This window comes from Rhagoletis pomonella, unplaced genomic scaffold (genome assembly GCF_013731165.1).
Source record: "Rhagoletis pomonella isolate Grant_MI unplaced genomic scaffold, Rhpom_1.0 Rhpom_scaffold_00007, whole genome shotgun sequence".
Classification (NCBI taxonomy): domain Eukaryota; kingdom Metazoa; phylum Arthropoda; class Insecta; order Diptera; family Tephritidae; genus Rhagoletis; species Rhagoletis pomonella.
The window spans coordinates 62,310,051-62,331,556 of NW_023458561.1; the positions used below are offsets into that span (position 1 = coordinate 62,310,051).

General features: G+C 34.5%; 2 protein-coding genes across 2 annotated transcripts in view; one reads left to right on the forward strand and one right to left on the reverse strand.

Annotated features, from left to right (window-relative positions):
• The window catches only part of LOC118743285 (sex peptide receptor), a 91,688-nt gene that overhangs the window by 32,366 nt on the left and 37,816 nt on the right, over positions 1–21,506 (forward strand). The gene's annotated exons all lie outside the window — the stretch shown is intronic.
• On the reverse strand, positions 14,226–14,894 carry LOC118743288. Its single transcript, XM_036475872.1, has one exon. The coding sequence runs from the start codon at positions 14,868–14,870 to the stop codon at positions 14,604–14,606; it is 267 nt and encodes an 88-aa protein (XP_036331765.1). The 5' UTR covers positions 14,871–14,894; the 3' UTR covers positions 14,226–14,603.

Consider the following 21,506-nt stretch of genomic DNA (forward strand, 5'->3'; position numbering starts at 1 on the left):
TTTGCATTGAAATTTATTTAATATTTGGATCGTTTCGTTAACACTTAAGGAATGCATTTCATAGCAGCACTAATAAATGTAGGAATGTAAGTAGTATGTATGTATGTGTATTAGCGTGGGCCGAAAATCCGCTTTTTTTTACAATTTTGATTGGTTATAGCAAAAATATGGTTCATAATGCTCTAAAAACAATCTGTGTGAAAGATGACAATTTTTGGCCAATATCTTAGGCTCGTCCAAGTCCATCAAAGCTCAAGTGCTAAACAAATTTTTGATCTGATTATCGGATGATGATTCAAGACATGACTTGGTTATAGTAACTGACTTCTTTCTGAGTGTAAGTAGGCGCCAAATGCAACTTAAAACTAAAAGATAATCCATTTGTGACCTAATATTAAGACGCTCATGACGATCTATAAGCAAAGCTAGGTCCAACATCCAACAGCTTATTAAGCCCTGCAAGAATTCGAGAAAATCTGCATCATTCTAAGCACATTGCAGAACATTGCGCACTTTTCTTTGCACGATTCTCCTTCTGTTGGAATGACAGCTTTAATTAGTGTATCACGCATGGAGTGCCTTAATTCAAATGGATAGTCGTACGCACGAATGCAAATGACTTGTACATACGTATGTAAGTATATTAGGGTGCTCCAAAAAAAGGGTAAAATCGGAATTTTAATGCGCTCACCCCCTACGATTGCTCAATACAAAAAAAAAAAAATATTACCCGTTTTTTCTTTTAAAATCGAAAAATGTAGATTTTCAAGAATTCTATGCCACATAAAATATATGGAAAACGAGCGCTTTGAGCGACCTCTAAGTATTTTTAACCGACTTCAAAGAAAGGCGGAGGTTATCAATTCGTCGGCATATATTTTTACCGCATACATTTAGACCACGTCAACCGATTTCTATTTTTTAAGGAAAGGTAATGCCTCAGAGGTGGTCCCATACTAATTTTGTTTAGATCCGATCATTGGATCATGAAGAAATTAACGGTACTCTTAAATTTTTAAATGATAATTAAAAATTACTTGTTTTATTTAAAAAAAAAAGGGGTAAGGTTTTTTTCGATATAGCACAATCCTAGGTGATTAGAGCATTCAAATTCTGACTTTACTTTTTCATATGCATTTTTGGACCACCCTACTGTACATATGTATGCAGTGCAGAAGAATAAACAAGCAATTGAGATTTTACGCAGGAAATGCAGTTAAAAATACATTAGCCGTTTACGGCAGTTACAAATCGCTTTCGCCAGAATGCATTGTTTAACAGAAACGGATAGTTAGAAGAGTTATAACTGCAAAGAAATTAAAGAGATGGTCTTTGAAGCGCAACATTAATCGGCGAAGTGGCATCTATGTATAAAAACCTAATGTTCAAAGGGATTAGGCGAGAGAAGACATTGAGTGATGACAGCGGTGAAGACTTAATGGCAAAGTACATACATATGTATGTACTGTTATTGCAGTTTAGCGTGACATACTTTTGTTGTACGTTAAGCTTTGGACAAAAAAAGAAGCGAAGCAGTAAGAGCAACTTATACGAAAAATGGATTCGCTTGGTACCGCTGGAGTCGAGATAAGTATTTGAGAAAGTATTGATACATAGATACATATGTACATGTAGGACGCAATTTGATAAGTCGTGACTTTTTGAAATTATGAACAATTAATTATATTCCATGCTAATTAAAATTTAACGTTCTGAACTATCAGGTAAAATGTATTTTTTTAAATCATTAATATTTCATGATGCGTAATTATTCAAAAGTACCGAGTGGTGTTAGTTGGCTAAGCGGCTACTGAGAAACAGTATTTCTTTATAAGTGCATAAGCGATGCCACGCCTATTTTCTTATTCTGTGCCAAAATTCTATTTTTCTTTTCAACCTTGAACGATTTGGATCTAGTATTTATAGAAATATCGTAGTTTTTTGCATTTTTCGAAAATACCGTTATATGGGAGATGGGTGTGGTTAACGTCCGATTTGGTCTGTATTCAATACCAACCTACCTTGAATGAAGGGCAACCTTTATACCAAATTTCGTTGAGATATCTCAATTTTGGTTTGAGTCATCGTGTACACGGTCAGACGGACACACATAGCTAAATCGGCTTCTCCTTATATTCTAAATATATGACTATATTAATTTAACATAATAAATAATTTGAATTTAGTTGTTTAAGAGGTGGCAAATCTTAAAAAAAAGAAATACTTCTATTGTACGCCTACAGGTCAAAATTGTTATATGACACCTCATTTTTTTAAATCGAACGAATCGTGCAGATCTGCTGGCAATGACTAAAAGTTGTGAAACAAATATTTTATGCTTAGGATAAAACGTGAATGTCTAACGCACGCATACGGATACGCATGCTTTGGAGGTCCGCCTTTATTTCAAAAAGTGCAAAAAAATAGCAGGGTTTTATTTTCTCTTTCGAAACTTAAAAACCCGTACTATATATATATAGATATACTTTTACATACATATATTTTTTATTCATTCCATCACATTTTTCTTCTTCCATAAAGTAATCAGCTTTCGCAATTATCTTGCTTTTGTCGATCTCTTTATTCAAAATTACAAGCAGTCGCTATTAATTTGCAAATGTACATGCAAGTGTAGTGCCTTTAACAGCTCACACGTGCAATCAACCGTCCTTCTGTATATTCTTCCACATCACAAAAAAAAAAAATAAAAATAAATCGATTCTCATCAAAATGTAATGGAATCCATATTGTGATTTACGTCAATAATTCTAAAATTTCGAACCAATCAACCAACGCCCACATTTGAAACAAACCATTTCTAATCTGAAATTACAAAATGCAAACTCCCCAGTGGGAAAATGTAATGTATAGTAATCGAAAAAATAATCAGTAAAACAACCCAGGGCGATATCCTAGGAAAAGTGGGGCATTCAATTTTGCATTGCCTAGTATCGAGAAATGAATGTGTTTTAATATGAAATTTCTGGAACGTTTTGAAGACATTAGAATGCTGATTACATAGTTAACAGTAATATAATCGAGAACTACATTACATTATTTATCACGCATGTAATGCATTACTACTTTTCCGACTGGGTCTTTATAGACACACCAGCATGCGCTCAAATACATTTCTACCCATTTTAATTAGAATGTCACAATGAAAGCGTAGGGTCAGCACAGTTGGTTACAGTGGATAATTCACGAGTTTTGACGTTGAACAACTCTTATGGTAAACCGTCCGCTTCAGGGGCTTTGTTCTTTGTAAGCCGCATTATGGCTGTTGTCACCTCACTTATCTGCAACAAGGTAGTAAGCCGAGACGATGTTGGCTCTTCGGAAGGAGCGCAGGTCAAGACAGCTGGAAGCGTATCGTTCGTCTATCCTAACAAGATCAATTTGGTTTTTCGTTCTTTGTTCGGAGGACGCCTAACTGTCTGGGTGGATGTTTCGCTGGTGGTGCCTGGTACTACTAATTACCAAGTTCCGTGCTGCGGCAAACTCGATCAGGCTCCCTCTGTTGTGAGAGAGGCCTTCTTTGCCCACCGTGGCGTTCAAGTCGCCAACAACGATTTCAACATCGTGGCGGGGCAGCGCGCTTACGATACTCCTGGGTGGTTATAAAGCGCTCTTCTCTTCCATTGGGGCATGCACACAAATTAGTCTGACATAGTTAAATTTAGCCCTTCAGCGAATTGCGGTAATTCGTTCACTGCTGTGGATGAATCTGGAGACAAGTTGTCGGAGTATCCGCCCAACCCCATAAATCCCATACCAAATTGGTACGCCGTCTCATTTTATTTATGTAAATATGTGTAGAAGAAAAATATTTAGCCTAAGTTTGACGTAATGACATGTTTTTTCCCCCATTGATGAAATGATTAATTACTTCACTGTGCAGTCATGCGGCGAATAGCCCATTTACACAATTCTGCCTGCTTGGAATGTGCTCTTAGCCACAAGCGACAAAAAAGTAAAAATGTTTTACATACTACATGCATGGTGTTGTGCAAAAACGACACAATTCAAAAATCAAAAAATTAAAACTCTTACTATTGATAAGTGTATCATTTCTGTAATCCTTGTATAATCCATGTCTAATCCTTACTACTTACTTAAGTAATCCTTCCTACTTAGTTTAGTAAGTATTACACTTAACAGTAGTAAGACTTTTTTATTTTTTTGAATTTTGAATTGTGTCGTTATTGCAGAGGCCCATCGATATGGTGGTGGCATTTTTCTTTTGTGTTTTAGCAACACACCCAAATCATGAAAATGCATTACGCACAAAAAAAAAAATATAATAAAATAAAAAATCAAAAAAGCTGTAAATGTGTTCAACGCCTTTTCATTTTTTCATTATTTTCACACCCTTCAGCGGATTTTCGTTATTGATGAGTTGACAAACAACAAACAAAGTCACATCCATATTATTGCTTATCAAAACAACAGAATAATACTCATATTTCCGAAAAAATGTGTACAATAATTTTCCATAGCAAAAGCGAATTTCCCATACGAATTTTGCATAACTTCCCCTCACGAAAACCGCAGCACATTTATAAAAATTAGATTTAAAATTGTCATAGCGACACCATCACTCAAAATTTTATTTATATGTATATTTTTTTTTTGACACCGTTGTTTTATCAATCGCATTCGCCACTCCACCGATCAGTGCTACATTTCAACGCATCAAATAAAAACTGAGCGTTTGCCATTTTAATGCAAACCCTAATCAAAGTTTTTATTTGACAGCTGTTCAAAGCGTAAATCCCAAATTATATTAGTAGAAGAAACATTAAATTTTACTTGAGTTTATATGTGCATAAATATTTGCCTTTATTTTCCGGTTATTTTTTTTTTTTTTTAAGTAATTGGCTTTGCATTTTGTTACTCATCCGCCCGGCGCATTCGTCGTATAAAAAATCGCCTTGTTTGATTAGCTGCAGTGTAGTAATATTTTCTCTTAAATGTACATATATACATGTTGTGATATATTTACATACATGTTTACATTTACACCCAAATTGATAGAAAATAAAAAATACTTAAAATGAAAATTTCACTTTACAAAGCTTTTTGGTTCTATTTAATTTTTTTTTTATGAATAAAGTTAATAGAATTATAATTTTAAATTTAACTAAAATAATCAATAAATAGGAAAAAGTTTTGACTGTCTGGCCAACAAAAGATTGAAGTCCCTAAAACAACTACAACAACGCAAACACGCATCCTGCTAATTCCACAGATACCTATCGCACACCGTCTTTAAAAGGGACACAACTCAAAACTGCACGTTTGTCAGAAATTGCGAAAAACTATGCCTTAGCACATGATAATCATATTTACGTTTTCTTGTTAACAAATTATAACAAAAATTTGCTCCAGCTTTTGCTGAAAGGTAAATAAAAAAGCTCTGTAAAATTCCAAATTTTGAGTTGTGCCTCGTTTGAGGACGATGTGCGATCTGTATATTGCTAAATAGATGGGTTAAGAATCGAAACTTAAATAGGTGCGAGAGTTTATGGTTATTGGAGTGAGAAGGCTTCTACCAGTTCTGCTCTAATGTAAGCCAAACGGTATTTTTACTCATAGACTCGTAACTGCATAATAATACTCGTTGTAATAATAACTAGTGAACCCACATGGTGTTAAGACGCAAAAATTAAATTTAAATTTTTTAACCCTAATCAAAAACCATGCATTCAATTACAAATCACCCTGTACATCTAAAAAAAAAAAGTTCTATGTTCAAAAAAGAAAACCTTATTGCACAAGACTCATTTTTGAAAATCGAGATAAGGGTGCAGATCTAATGACCTTCGCAGAAAAGATCTGATGACCTTCGCAGAAAATGGTCCATATAGTGTGTGTGTGTTTTTTTATTTTAACAAATGAGCAACAGTATATCCTGTTAACTAAGTTTTTTCAAGACCTTGGTGACGGTTTCTGGCTCTACTTCACGAATGTCTCCCTCGGTGTTCGACGGTCCTAAATCGTTCATCGGTTCTTCGCATACTGTCTAACGGCATCAAATCGCAGCTCCAAAGTGGTCAATCGATATCGGCGAGACGGCTGATAATACGATTACCGACCTTGGCGCACAAAATCTGGATTGTGGTTCCTAATGTTGTTCAAGCGAAAAGAAAATCATTTGGTTTCGCGGAGATTTCATACTGACCTATAAAAATATCCAGCGTGAAAGAGCTGTCACTGCCAAAATAACACATGATTAGAAAAGAAACCCCAACATGGATCACGCTTAATAAATGTAAATAGTAAGACAGATATTATTTTTGAATAGGTGGCAACCCTAATAAAAAATATTTTCAAACTTAAGTTTTCTTAAAACTCTTTCGATTTACAATCATATATTAATATTTCATTTCACTTGTGTATAAGTTAAATAAATTGAAATTGTGTATAAGTTAACTAAATTCGACATTTCAAGCAGGTGGTAACCCTCTTCAAACTAATACCCTGTGAAACTCCTTTCGTTTGGCACCCATATGGTGATACATATTTTGATAAGCAGGTGGCAACCTCCTATAGTTATGTTAAGAAACAAAGCTTTTCAAAGCTTTTTTTGGATTGATAACCATTTTATAATAATTTTTTTTTTTTTTTTTTTTTTTAATAATGTTAATCAAATTTTTTTAAAAAGTGGCAAATCCTTTCGAAAAAAGTAAAGCCATGTGGCACATCTGCAGTTCAATCCTTTTAATTTGACTCTCCACATTTCAGAAAATCGAAAAAATAAAACCAGTTTGCACATCTACAAGCCAAGAGCTTTGATTTGAAACTCGAGCGAACGGTGCAGATCAAAAAATGCCTTCCCTAACTGTTTGTCCCAGCTTGTCTTCTAATTTATGGCGTCCATCGTGATGTTAAAACACAAATGGGGGAACCTAAAATTTTACGACTTCGGCGCATAGAAAATTATTTTTAAGAGAAGGTTTTTCAATGGAAAAATACACGCGAAGGTTTGACATTGCCTGCCAAGGGGCGACCGCTGTTAGAAAAAACGTATTCTAATTTAGATGTTGCCCGGATCAGGGATCGAACCCAGGTCATACGCACCTCTCACAACTCAGCCATAGCGGCTCCCAGCGGCCTTCATAGCTTTGGCAAATTCTTTGAACTGAAAGCAATTTCGGTGATTTCAGAGATTTGCGGAATGTTACACAGAAATTAGGTATGTAATTTGTGCTCATCTGCCCACGTTTAGATATTGTACGTACATATTAAATAGCTATTTATGTAACTAAAAATGTAGAGCCTGTGAATGCAACTTAACAAAAAAATATGCGTACATTTGTTGGCATCAGCATTTATAAATTTCCCATGAATACTTAATATAGCGGTAGTGAGGTTACCAAGTACTTTATTATATGGAAATTATTATAAATTCCATTATATGTGCCTAAGAAGAATCATTGTTATTACTTAATCAATGATGAATTCTTAAGGAAACTACTAAAATAGAAAAGAGCATTAACAACTTCTGAAGTAAATCCGAAATTTAAGAAATTCCTGTATCCAGGACTTGATAGGCGAGCTTTAAGAAAAGCACGAAATGTATGTAGCAAAGAATGCCCATTGTGAGATCAGCTTTTTATTGCGGTGGACTAAGATTAAAAAAAAAAATGTGGTATTCATGACACCACAAGGAAGATTATGAATAGTTCATAACATTTTAAGATATATATTGGTCGATTTAGTGGAAAATGTGCAACTTGTCATTAACAGGTTACTCATACGCCCTGACATCGTACATCCAACTTTTTAACCAAATGTAAAATATCTGCATTGCGAATTTAAACACAATTTCGCAGTTCAAACGTTTAAAATTGATGCTCAACTAAAGAAATCAAACAACATTATTTTGAATATGCATACATATGTACACACATACACCCATACGTATTTGTGCACTTTCGTATGATGATATTTTGCAATATCAAGCCAACCCTGTCAAGCCTTGTAAAATATGACTAGCGAAAATGAAATGTGAAAAATTCTTCTTCTTAAATTTTTATGTCATTGTAAATACATATATTCTTCGCTCTAGGTGACAAGTAACACATGTATCTGTCACAAAATTCACATATACATACATATATGCAGACATATGTATGAATTTAGCAACATCCCATTCACCGATTTTCATTTCAATTTCATTGCCATAGAACAAAAGCTTGTGCAAGCGAAAAAAGCCCTGTAAAAATTGGCAGACGAGGTGTTCTACTGGAACATTATTTTAAAGTATGTGAAAAAGTGTCAGGTGGCATACAGGTAACTTGTTATGCTGACCTGGACCACGTGAAGCGTAAAAAATTCGAATGCATGTTGAATACCACCTCTTCGTGGCCCATCGACAGTTGGATTCGGTTGTCGAATTTTATGAAAATGTATTTTAATTATTGAGTTTTATTATTTAAATTTAAAAAGCACCTTTAAAAATTATGAAATATTCGGTTTGCACCAAATCGTATGAAGTTCAGTTCATAGTCCAAACGGGGGTAGTTGTGTTATGTACATATGCCATGTTATGCAGCGGTGGACCAGAGGTGTGAGTGTAGATCCAATGACATCGCAATGTTAATGTAACCATTTTTTTTCATATATTTATTTGAACCATTTTGGTTACTAGTTCTGGTTATAAGGAAGCGTGGTCCTGTACTAGTATTTAATCTAGTCCCACTTTTTGCAGAAAAGAGGTATCACAAAATTATACACACATATACATACACATGAACATATGTCACAATGTATATTTTTGTTCACATCTCACGAGAGGGCATGCCGGTATGTACATTGTATGTATTTGATAATAATTATGACAGCGCCAATGACGCCACAAACCGTTTTGGGAATATTCGTTTTCATATCAACCAACAAATGTGCAAAAAGCTTGTTAACCTCCAAAGCACAACAAGTGATACATATTATTCTATTGAAATGCTAACAACATTCCCTTGTAGTCAGCTGATTAAGTCAAGTGACATTTTGACTAGTTTTGGCAATTTTTTTTTTGTTTATTTAATTTTTTTTTGGCTGATGGTGTTGTGCATATTTCTTCCATATAAAATATGCTCGAAAATTTCATTTGTATGGGACCTAGCACCATCAGCAAAAAAAATATTAAAAATCAACGCGATTTTCCAGCGTCTTGAAATCGGCACTCTAACCTACCAAAATTGAATGAGCTACAAAACTGCATACCCAAAAAATGCAAAAATTCTAAAAATTCTGAATAAAAAGGTTAAAGTTTTCGGGTGCAAATGTTAAAGCTTGTTAAGTTTTCATAATTTTTGTACGAAGTTTGAAATATGGCGCTGGTTAGGTAAAGTGCTAAACTTTTATAAAAAAAATACATATAAACATTAAATAAACAAAGGAAAAATAGCCAAAACTAGTCGAAATGTCACTTGACTTAATCAGCTGGCCACAAGTGTAAATACTTATACATATACGTATGTATGTATGAAAATTCTTACAATAACTGAATACGAAAAATTGCAGCAAATGCGCAGCTTCATTTTATCCTTGGATTGGCTGGCATTCTATCTATGACATTATTTTTGTGCAACACAGGTTGCAATATACATACATACATATTTCCAGTGCACTCGCAATAACACAAATTTAAAATTTATGATTTTGATTTGTGTTTCTTTAGAGATTATTGAATCCCAAAATTGAGTTGGCACGCAAAATAGTGAAAGTTTCTTGTAGCATTTGAAACTGAACGTAAGTATGGTTGCATTAAACCACTTGTAGAAATCCTTGAAATTCGCAAGCTATTTGCTGTGGTTTTATTTGCACTTTGTTTTGACTTTTGAGCACAATGCAGCTATCAGCAATTTTTGTTTTTGGTGCTTTTGTTATAGTTCACACATATGTATGTAGATGCGAAATGGCTGCGCAATAGCTTAGCTCTTTATTTTAAAGAAATTTACCTTTCTGTTTGTGTATGTTGCAATGATAAACTTGATAAACGCAAAGTTGACTCTGCACAATCAAACGCAAAAACGGAAGACCTTCGCTGAGCGCAAAACATATTCAAGATTTCGCAAATATCTTTCGTTTGATATCACTACTATCCCTTATCTTAACAATTTAATTGAATTACAATTTTCAGGCGGGTGGCAACCTTGCTCAAAAATATTTTCGGCAGTAAACTGGTGTCACTATAGCAATATTTAATTTATATTTTAAATTAACCTAAATTAAAACTTTCAAACCGGTGGCAACCCTCCTCAAAAATATTTTCGGCTTTAGGCCTTCTTAAGCAATTTTAGTTTCGAAATTGAATAGTTAATTCTTCTGACAATCGATATAAAAGGTCAGCATGAACTTCAACGATGACAGTTAAGTCTAAAGTGAATTGCAGATCAAATTGAATATAAGCCCTCTTCAAGTTTCAAGATTTTTCCATCAGTAAAACGAATTCTTTGACAGTTCTGCGCATAATTGCAAAGTACATAAGGCTTTTGAGTTTACCTAATTTTTCTGTCATAGCGTTTCTTTGAGTAAAGGCTCAGTGCGTTTCTGCTATGCGTCGGATTTCCAAAAAATTGAGATACTTGGCAGCTTTTATGACTATTGACATACAATCCCCATAATATTCTGCGGTGTAATACATAAAGTTTCTCATGATTTTCAGTACACATAGCATCCTTTCTGACCAGTTCCATTCCATAATTTCGTAAAAGTGATGGAAATGGCAAATCACTTGTACAAATAATCAATAAACTGAAGACCAAACCATCATTTATTAGCAAGGGATAATGCGTTATTTTCGTGTATGACCACAATTATTAGTAACAAGTACAATGCGGACGTAGGAGCTTTTTTAGTGATTTAAAACCCAATTATTTCGATCTATAAAAGCAAAATTTCGACGAACATCTCATCTCGTTTTTCTTTGTACTTCTAATCACCACCATTTAAAATGAAACTGCCTCTATGTTCAAATTCAAGCGAAATCAAAATCGGTTTGGCCTTTGAAAGACCAAATAGGGGCAAAACACTATTATTACTCGTACTATGAACTACATTGTTATTTTCGGATTGTTATTTCGTTCTCCAGTATTGGTTTCGTGCAACAGCATCTCCACTTTAGTTAGATAAGTACCAACAACACAGCACTAAGCTTGTATCCGCCGCATGTACATACATATGTACATAAGTAAGTGTTGTTGTACGGAAAATTTTGTGCAAATATACAAGTTCACAAATTCGGTGAAATCGAGAGTTTAAATACATACATACATACTTATGCCATATGTATGTATTGTCAACAAAACGTGTACAATTTTCAGCCTCTCCAAGCTTCTACGAATACCATCATCGCAATGGTGGTCAGTACGGGCATTAGAGTGATGTTACTAAAAATCGTTTGATGCTAAATACATAGATATATATCTAGTGCAGGCATGTTACGAATGTCCCATACATATTTCACATTCGCGAATGCAAATTGCGAACGCTTAAAAATTACATTAAAAAAACTATAGTCACTCATTGCTTTTATTACTTACAAATTGTATAAAAATATCACGAATTAAATTTGGTGAATTATTATGGAATATATGGAGCTAGTTTGACCGGTTGTAGTGCTTTTAGCTGTTTAAGAACATTCTTTATATGGAAGAAAATGCACAATGCAAATATTTGATTTTTTTTTTTTCATAGAAAAAAAAATATCTTGGGAAAATTACCTGATCTGGAAAAACGGTATACAAATACATAATCTACGGCCCAAAATTAAGCTGACGTTGAAATTTGTTACAGTGATTAGGCAAGCGAAAGCATAATTAGAGTGACACATTTTTCGTCATTTCAAGGCTTGGTGTAACAACCATAGAGGTAATTTATTAATTTTATTCAATTTTATAGTATTAGGTAGATAGTTTTTCCTTGTGTCGTTCACCCTCAAATACACCAACGTATCACACTTTAAGCCAACATCTAAAAAAAAAAATACGAAATCAAAATATCCAAAGGGGCCTTTCCTTTATTGAATTTAAAATATTGTTTGCTTTTCCTGTAAAGTTTTAAAACTAGATTTACCATAGATATCTCTGTAAACTACGACTATGACTACGACTATGTTCTGTTCATATTTACTTACTAACACAACACGCATACGTTGAAGCTGTTATTTTAACTCATTGATTCTGTTGAAGCTCCAGAAATCCTCTATTTGTCATAGATACGCGCACTTCAAAGTCACAAACTGCCTCACTTGATAGTGTTTTGTTTTTATCCGCAACTCGAAGCCATCATATGCTTCACAATGATTGTTGCCTTAACCATATGGAATTATAGCGTATCAAATGATTGTTGCTTTGCTTTCTTGGTAAATACCCGCATTGTTGATAGCAAACATCAAAGCAGGATTAAGTTCGAGGTGGTAAAATGGGTTATTTTGCTGCCTACTTCGAATGGTTTTAGTGTCGCTTGTTGCTTGCAGCGGCATATAATGTTCACAACCTATTACTTATTGTTTTTCGCATTTAATGTTGGCTTTCGTTTTTGAACGGCTGCAAAGCACTCTCAACTTTATCGAAGCACTATTTTTGTTAGAAATGAGTAAAATGTAAACGGCAGAGATTTATTTTGTGTTATTATTTAGTTTTTGTATTAACCAGTGTGTTGGTTGCTCTGGATCGCAAGCGCTTATCAAAGCGGTAGTGCCGGAGATTGAGAGAAGCACGGCGAATTATTGGAAATTAAATTTGAAATTTATACAATGCAAGTACAGTGTACAGTGAAAGCTCTTATAAGTGGACACCGGTGGTCACCTACTTTTTTCCGCTTCTGAGAGATATCCGTTTAAGAGAATTTCATAAAAAATTATATTTCAATCAGATTGTCACACCCGCTTCGATGAGTGTTTGAAATGTCTGCGTGCTTTATTTTTCAATAAAATACTGCATAGTTAATTAAATTCAGCCGAAAATTCTTTAACAACCTTCAAAATAGTTTTAACCTAACGGTTCTAATCTGTATCTGTTTTTATTACGGAAAAATTTATGAAAAAGTTAAAATTTGTCAGTAAAAAAATTTTTTCACCGATACAGGATTGGGTTATAAAACTTTCTGAAACCTCTTTTCTGGAATACATTTGCAATTAACTTATTCCCTGAATTCAAAGCCAATTGGAGTTTTTTACACAAATAGCAATCATCCTACACGTAGTTTAGAAATGAAACTTTTTCAAAACCATTTCGATTGATACCCATTTTGTTCATTATTCATTCAAATTTTTATATATTTTGAATTTAAATTTTTAAACAGGTGGCAACCTTCTTAAACCTCATGTTGTGATACATACATATGCATATACATATTTGAATTACCTAATTCCTAAATTCAAGTTGAATTTGATTTTTAAACAGTAGGCAACCCTTCTATATGTTGTTAGCAACACTCTTCAAAAGATTTTTAAAATACAATCATTCGTTCGACATCCAAATAATGTTACATATTCAAATTACCTTATTCCCTTAATTCAAGTAAAATTTGATTTTTCAAGTAGGTGGCAACCCTACAAATCAAAGTCTTTACTTTTGGCCTAGATCACCAATTTCCAATAGAGTTCAGATTTCGATTAATTTGCCCTATATCGATATTAAACCAACCAACAAGGCTGGATATTAAGAACACTACAATTTTCTTGCGATCATTTTCAAACCATAACCCTTTTAAACCCCTTTCGTCTGACACCCATATTGTGACAAAAATTTCAAATAAATAGTTCCCTTAATTCGAGTTGAATTTATTTTTTAAACACGTGGCAGCTCTCCTCCATTAAGATGGAATTGAATTTACATATATATCTCCCCAGGCCCTAAGGTGAATTAATACAAGGTGGTATCGTTTGGGCAAAAACAACTCAAGTATACCCAAGTTCAAAAATTCCCCTTGTGCTGCATATTTTACAAGTGGCACTTCTTTTGTGCGTTCTTTGCTGGTTCTTTGCGCCGCCCGGTGTTGTCAGTGTTTTGGTGTTGATGGCGCCATTGCGTCACTGAGTTGTGAAAATCGGTATCGGAGCCAGTAACTCAAATCTCGGTATCAGCGCAATGGCACGGCGCCGCACTGTGTTACCCACTGCTAGATGTCAGCGTCACCAATATGTGTCGGCTCGAATCAATAAAAGTCGCGATTAGTGTTCAAAGGATTTTTTATTTACATATATAATTGCTAATCATTGAACCTTGAAGGAGAGAATCCTGTTCACACTAAAATGGAAAATGAAAGTACAAATAACAATTTTAAACTCCATTCGCATTATTTTCATCATTTTTACAGATGGATAATCCCTTTTAGTTTGTTTCGAGTATTTTTTTCTTTCGATATATCCAATAAAAATCAGCGGAGATGTTGAATAATGACTGCGAGCGACTTCTACATCGTAGCTACCTTTATTGTTATGTTGTTGTTGTTGCTGCTGTTGTTGTTGTTGTTGTTGTTGCTATAGCATTTGTTTTTTACTATTCACCAATTATTGTGCGAGAACTTCATGCCACAACCACCGCTTTTTTCTCCCCACACTGCTAACGACGACGACGCCGACGACGACCGCTTTATTTGTAATGATGCAACGTCGAAATGGCTGGTAGATGATAGGAAGGATAAATTGAATGTGAGATTGCATGCGAAGTAATAATTGGGGCATGATGTGTTATGAGTGGTGCATGCACGATGGGAGCAGCATGCAACAGCGGTGCTGAATGGATTACAGTTGGTGCCAAAAGGTGGGTGGAATGCGTTAGCAGCGGGGCATGATAGCCCAAACCCAAAGCGAGGCCACGTTTCTGCTTCACCGATGATTCTTCAATGGGCGCGGCCATGGCAACGCTGGCGGCAATGAGTACGAGAATCTGTGAGGATGATATAAAGTTTTTACCAAAGGTTTTTGTTTAAACTATGTGGTTCTTCTTATGTATGTATGTATATAGTATGCTAGGGTGATCCAAAATAAGTAACCTAACGAATTTATGGCCTTAAAAGGACCTATTTACTGCGAAGAAAATTCTCCCATTTGGAAACATTTTTATTCCAATTTCAAAAGATGTCGGTGGGCATTTGAAATTTTCCATGTAAATAACATGTAAAAAAAAATTAATTTGATTAAAAGTGTTATAACTATTGAACCGTTTGAGATAAATTTTTTTTCTTGACTTATTATTATAGGGCATTCAATTCTTTTAACAATAACTCAGTTTTAGAGAATTGAATGCCCTACAAGAATATGCCTAGAAAAGAAATTGGTAGAATTTTCTTCTCAGTAAATATGTAGGTTCTTTTAAGAGTATAAATTGGTTAGGTTAGTTATTTTGAATCACCCTAATATATATGTACATATGTATGTATCAAATAAAATTTCGTGCCATATATGTAAGTACATACAGAAAAACATATGAAGGTGCTATAGCGGTCAAGCAAAAGCATGATTTTGCCTACATGTTGACATACCTACAATTTCGACTGCAAAATATATCGATGTTTTGCATCACCATTTAAAATCATAAAATCGTTTTTCTTCCACATCAATGGGCGGCGGCTATATTTGTTAACAGGTCACTACATTCAACTACAATTTGCCAATGTTTGTGATGTAAATAAAAAATAGAAAACAATTTCCGCTTCGAATCCTTTTTCACGCCCGCAAATTAACGGGATATGTGGGGAAATGCAACTAGCGTACAGCTTACAAAAACAGCAAAGGTTATGTAAATAGGACAATTGGTATTTACTGCAATTCGTTTGCATACAATGGAGCAAAGAATACATACACGGATGTATAAATACTTACATGTGTATATACATAAGTATGTACGTAAGTATTTGGCGCTCACACACTTTTCTACGCAAATAGTTTAGCCTTAAGTGATAAAAACTAACTTAACTAACTTAAAATTTCAGAACTTTCACTTAAATTTATTTGAAAAAACAAACGAGTAAAAGGTCTGAAATTTCAACAAAAAAAAGTTTAGTTTTTATTCATAAGAGCCAATGGCAAGCTTAAATTAATGTAGAAAAAAGCGTAACTGTACTTTTTTAATCAAACATATTTGATTTAAGAAACGAATTTGAAAAAAAACGACTCCGCAAACCGCTTAGAGGATACTTAGGACTATCTATTCAATAACAAAAATCGAGCCAACAGTTCAGGAATTTCTATATGTATATGTAAACTACATACATACAACGAAGTTAAACGACTAAATTATGAGAATGAAAATCGTTCTCTACGATTAAAGCTTTCGAATGAACGTAGTTACGTATACGCCAGGGTATGTGCTTCGAATGACAACCCGACGACACTAATCGTAAAGGCAGTGTCACACGATTGGTAGATTTGTACATCTTATATATAAATAGGCAAACATGTTTTCTATAAACGGTATTGACATGAGGCGGCTGTAATATTGACTCTGAATTAAAATAAAAGAAAAAACATTCTAAGCAGCAGCCTATGAATAAGATTTACGTGGATTAAGAATCATACGAGGAAGAAGGTAGAGTTGAGGATTTAGAAGAAGTAAGGGATACGGGCAAAGATTGAAATAAATGATAAAAGAAACCTGCAGGTAAAGACAAAGAGGAAAGTAAATTTAAAACTTTAACATAAGGGTAAATGTGTGTGATGAATAAGATAATGAAGATAAGGGTAAAGGAAAAGATAAAGATAAATAGGCGGATAAAAACGGATAGAGACAAAAATAGGCATTAAAAAGTGATAGAGACGATATGCTCTGTTATGTTACGGTACGTTATGATATGTTATGTTATGTTATTTTAATTTATGTTATGTTATATTATGTTTAGTTATGTTATGCTGTGTTATTTGATGTTGTGTTGTGTTATGTTATGCTTTGCTACGTCATGTTATGTTATGTTACGTTATGATATGCTATGTTATTTTATGTTATGTTGATAAACGCATTTCACCTCAACTCACCACAGCTCAATTCAAATCATCTCAACTCTCCTCATCTCACCCCAACCAACCTCACATCAACTCCTCTCGGACCATTGCAGCGTCTTTCAAGCAGAGCTAAATGCCATAATGGAGGCGGCTCGCTGGCTCATAACCTCCGCCCCTCCAGGACGACCTATAGCTATCTATTTTGACAGTCAGGCTGCAAATCTACGGAACAACATCTGAAGTAGCCATAGAATGCAGGAAGACTCTCAACCTGCTGGCATCAAAATGGTCCTTGACGGTTGTATGGGTCCTTGGACATAGGGACATTCCTAGCAATTGCCTAGCCGACGAGGTGACAAAGAGTGGAATGGAAATATCTGAAGTCAATTCTGCTCAGAATGCGGGCATACCTCTAACCTCCTGCAAACACGGACTAAAGGCTGAAGTCATCGAAGAGGTAAACACACGGTGGGCTGTGAAAACCACCTGCCATACTATCAGGCAAATTTGGTCAAAGATTCATGTAAAGCGATCCATAGCTCTTACTCGGCTGGACCGCTCCTCTCTATGATTAGTAGCCGCGGTGATCACCGGACACTGCCTGGTGGGCACACACGGTAAACAGAGACGAGAAGGAGGAGGAGGAGACCATCGAACGCTATCTCTTCCATTGTCCTGCCCTGGCCCACACGCGCAACCAACTCTTCAACTAGTACTTTTTGGATTGTTTAGCTGACTTGAACTCGGCGAGCGTCCTCGACTTTTTGTGCTATACAAAACGCACTCGGTCGTTCAATTACTAAGCGAGGGAAAGAAGCAAATGGCTTCGGCCAGTGGTATCACAACAGGCTTTTCCAGCCTACGTGTGCTTCGTGCTCTGCGCGTGGCAGCCACTCTAACCTAACCTAACCTAACTCCTCTCAGTTCGCCTCAACTCACCTTAACCTCGACTCACCACATTTCATCTCAACTCACCTGATCACACCTCAGCTCTTCTCACCTGAGCTAAATTCATGCTAACTCAACTTTACTTATCTAAACTCACTTTACCTGAACTCATTTCACTCCAGGTCACTTCACCTTAACTCAACTCAACTCACCTTAATACACCTTAACTCTCTTAATTTTAATGGTTAAATTTCAACCGCTGGGCGAACACTAGTTTTTGTATTGGGCTATTGGTACAAAATAGAGGGCTGCATGAATTCATTCAGCCGAACACAGTACGTTAGATTTGAATATTTTACTTCACAAATAAAACACTCAGCGTTTGGAATTTTGTAAGTTATTAAAATACATTTCGTTTTAAATTTTCTACCTTCAAATGGAAGAATGTGAATGAATGAATTGAAAACATTCAAATCATTCAAACTCATTTCGGTTCAAGTTTTTTTCTACAAACAAGTTTGTTCGTATTGTAATAGGAGCGCAGCAATACATATGTACATACATTCATATGTATGTTTGTACATAGTATGTGCATAGAAAAAATAATTTTGGATATTCATACAAAAAATTTTCACTAATTTCAATTCAATTTATTTTCACTTCGCTTAAATATTGTAATGTCGGCACATATATCAGGACAGATATTCACTCAATTTCAAAAAAAACTTTAAGCAAAAATCATTCATTCGTTTTGTATATAAATAATTCATAAGCCGTTTTGAATGAATCCATGCAGCCCCCTAGTACACTATTGGTACAATACATATAACATTTTTTAATTTACATAGATGTTGCTCAGACCAGGGATCGAACCCAGGTGCTGCGGAGTGCTCGTACGTAGCTCTACTCACTCAACCATAGCGGGCCCAGCGGGACTTAGTAATTGCAGTTGTGAAAAAGATTTAACAAAATATGCCAAAGTTTGTCAGTTATTATGAAGCAAAATTACAAATTATGGAAAATTAAAATTTTAGTTACGCCATAATAAATACTTATTTTAGTTTTCTATAGAACTTGTAAAAATTTCAAATATTATTAGCATTGCCACAGAAACGATTACAGTCGCCTTTTGTGATCAAACAATTAGCTTTGCCTAATGTTATTCTATTTGTATTTTCTAAACCGTTTTTGGCAAGATTTTTGGATTATTTTACTTAACAAATATTTTAGGCAAGAGCCTACGATTAACAAACAATTAAAATAAGTGGAATGATTTCTTCAGCACACTACAAAATTAAGCATTTTCCAGCTACATAAAACTCAAAATTTATTGGAAATTTCACACCTCTTCTAGCTTCCATCTAAACTGATTTGTTGCCAATTCAATTTTGCTTCACTGAAAAAAAAAAAAAACATTTTACACCACATAACAACAACAGGAGCCCGAGAAAATATATTATCCTTTGCGTTGCCCACTCCACAATCCATAAACTTGTGCAAAACAAACACAACTTACAGCAATTTTCATGTTGCGAATTTCCGCTGATAAAAAAGTTCGTAAAAGGCGACGAGAATGGCGATTGAAACTTCTAAATCGTTTACTGACAAAGTTAATACTATAAGCAGCTTGTCGCAGAACAACAATATTTATAGTAAATGGCAATGCGCCGGCTATCAAAATTGGTACATAGTCGATGTTGTGTTCAATACGAGCGCGGCAAAAACAAGAACTCAAAATTACAGAAAAAATAAATGTGTTTCGAAAATATTTTAAATGCAATAAATAAAAAAGAAAAAAATTAATAACTTGGAAAAACAGTAAACAAAATACCAAACGGAATATTTAGGCAATAAAATGGAAAAAAATAAATAAATTTGTCTGGCCGATTTAAAAACAAAAAAAAAAATCGTTTGTGTGGCTACACTAACCACGAGGCCTGCACTTATGCGCGATGAATAAGCGTACGAGGGTGAGTCATATGGAAACGAATTTTTTAAATGAAATATTTTTAGCGACGGTAGTGAATTGAAAAATCAACATTGCGGATGTGATTGGGGAAGGAAAAGCTTCCTAACTGCATTCATTAATAATAATAAATACCAAAGGACAAAGGTATAGATATGAAAAAAGAATAGAGATAAAGGTAAAGGTAACTCAACTGACCTCTACCGAAAAAGAGATTTTCTCGGTAAAAGAGATACTTCTGTTTCAAGAATTCTGTTAGTTCTCCCAGCGATAATTTCTGTACTAAAATATCCATTGCATTGAGATTTTTCATTTCATCGATGATATTTTACCTTCTCTTTTATCTCGTTAACAAAGAACCTTATTTTTTTTTTTTTGGATATCGCTATGGACTCCTTGACCACATGGCTTTTCTTATTATTATTTACTTTTATCATCGAATGATTTTTATGTCGATATTGGAATTTTTAATAAAACAAGTAAGAAAGTCTAAGTTCACATTAAATATATGTTTTCCACCTTTCCGAAAGCTACCGCTACACGATAAGCCGGGGTGTATAAATTTTAAGTAAATTAGCGTCCTTAAATTTCGAAATATTGCAGTTTCAAGCATTTCTGAAATATACCGTTATATGAAAAGCGGTCGTAATTTTAGTCCGATTTCAATAATTTTCAACGGTTTGCTTTTATGTGGCAAGCACAATAACCACACCGAGTTTGGTTCAAATTGCTAGAACGGTTAGCGAGATACATATATGTGATCATAAGTGGGCGGTACCACGCCCATTTTCCAAAATTGTATCATAAGCGTATTTCTTGATAAAAAATTTTTGCCACCATCTATTTTGAATAAATTAGCTTTAATATTTACTGATTTATCGAGGATTTCGTATTTTTCTAAATTACCGTTATATGGGAGGTAGGCGTGGTTATTGTCCGATTTCGCCCATTTTCAATACCATCCGTCCTATGCCCAAAAGAAGTCCACGTACCAAGGTTCGTTAAGATATCTCAATTTTTACTCGAGTTATCGTGTGCACAGACGGACGGACGGACGGACGGACGGACGGACAGACGGACGGACGGACAGACAGTCACCGCTTAATCGAGTTCTCTTTTCATTCTGATCATTTATGTATTTATTTGTCTATATCTATCTCGATTCATTTTGCCTGTTACAAACATCCGTTATGTGAACAAAGTTATAATACCCTTGTGCACAAGTGCGCTCGGGTATAAAAATATGGATAACAAAAAATTAAATAAATAAAGAAAAATTTTGTGTAATTTAATTTTAAAAATTTTTCTTCAAACTTTTAAGTGCCGGTTTCACGAAAGCAATTTAAGTGAAAAATTATATTTTCTTTTTGTCAGTTTCCATATTAAATTCAAATAAAAAAAAATATTTTTTACTTAAGTTTCTTTCGTGAAACTAGCTATACGGTCTATAGAAAGCTAATTTTCCAAATAATTTTTACTCTTTCAAGTCCAACACCGGCTCACCCTAGTGTATCAAATAACATATATTACTGCTAAAAGAAGCTGTTAAGCGGATGTTGATTTAGCAAGTTTGTATTCATATGTTGCTCCAAACTACAGGTGCGGCATTTGCGGCAAGAGCTTGTAAGTCTAGTCAATAGTCAATGTGTCGGAATGATACATACATACATACATAGATCGACAGAGCACAATTATTAGTCT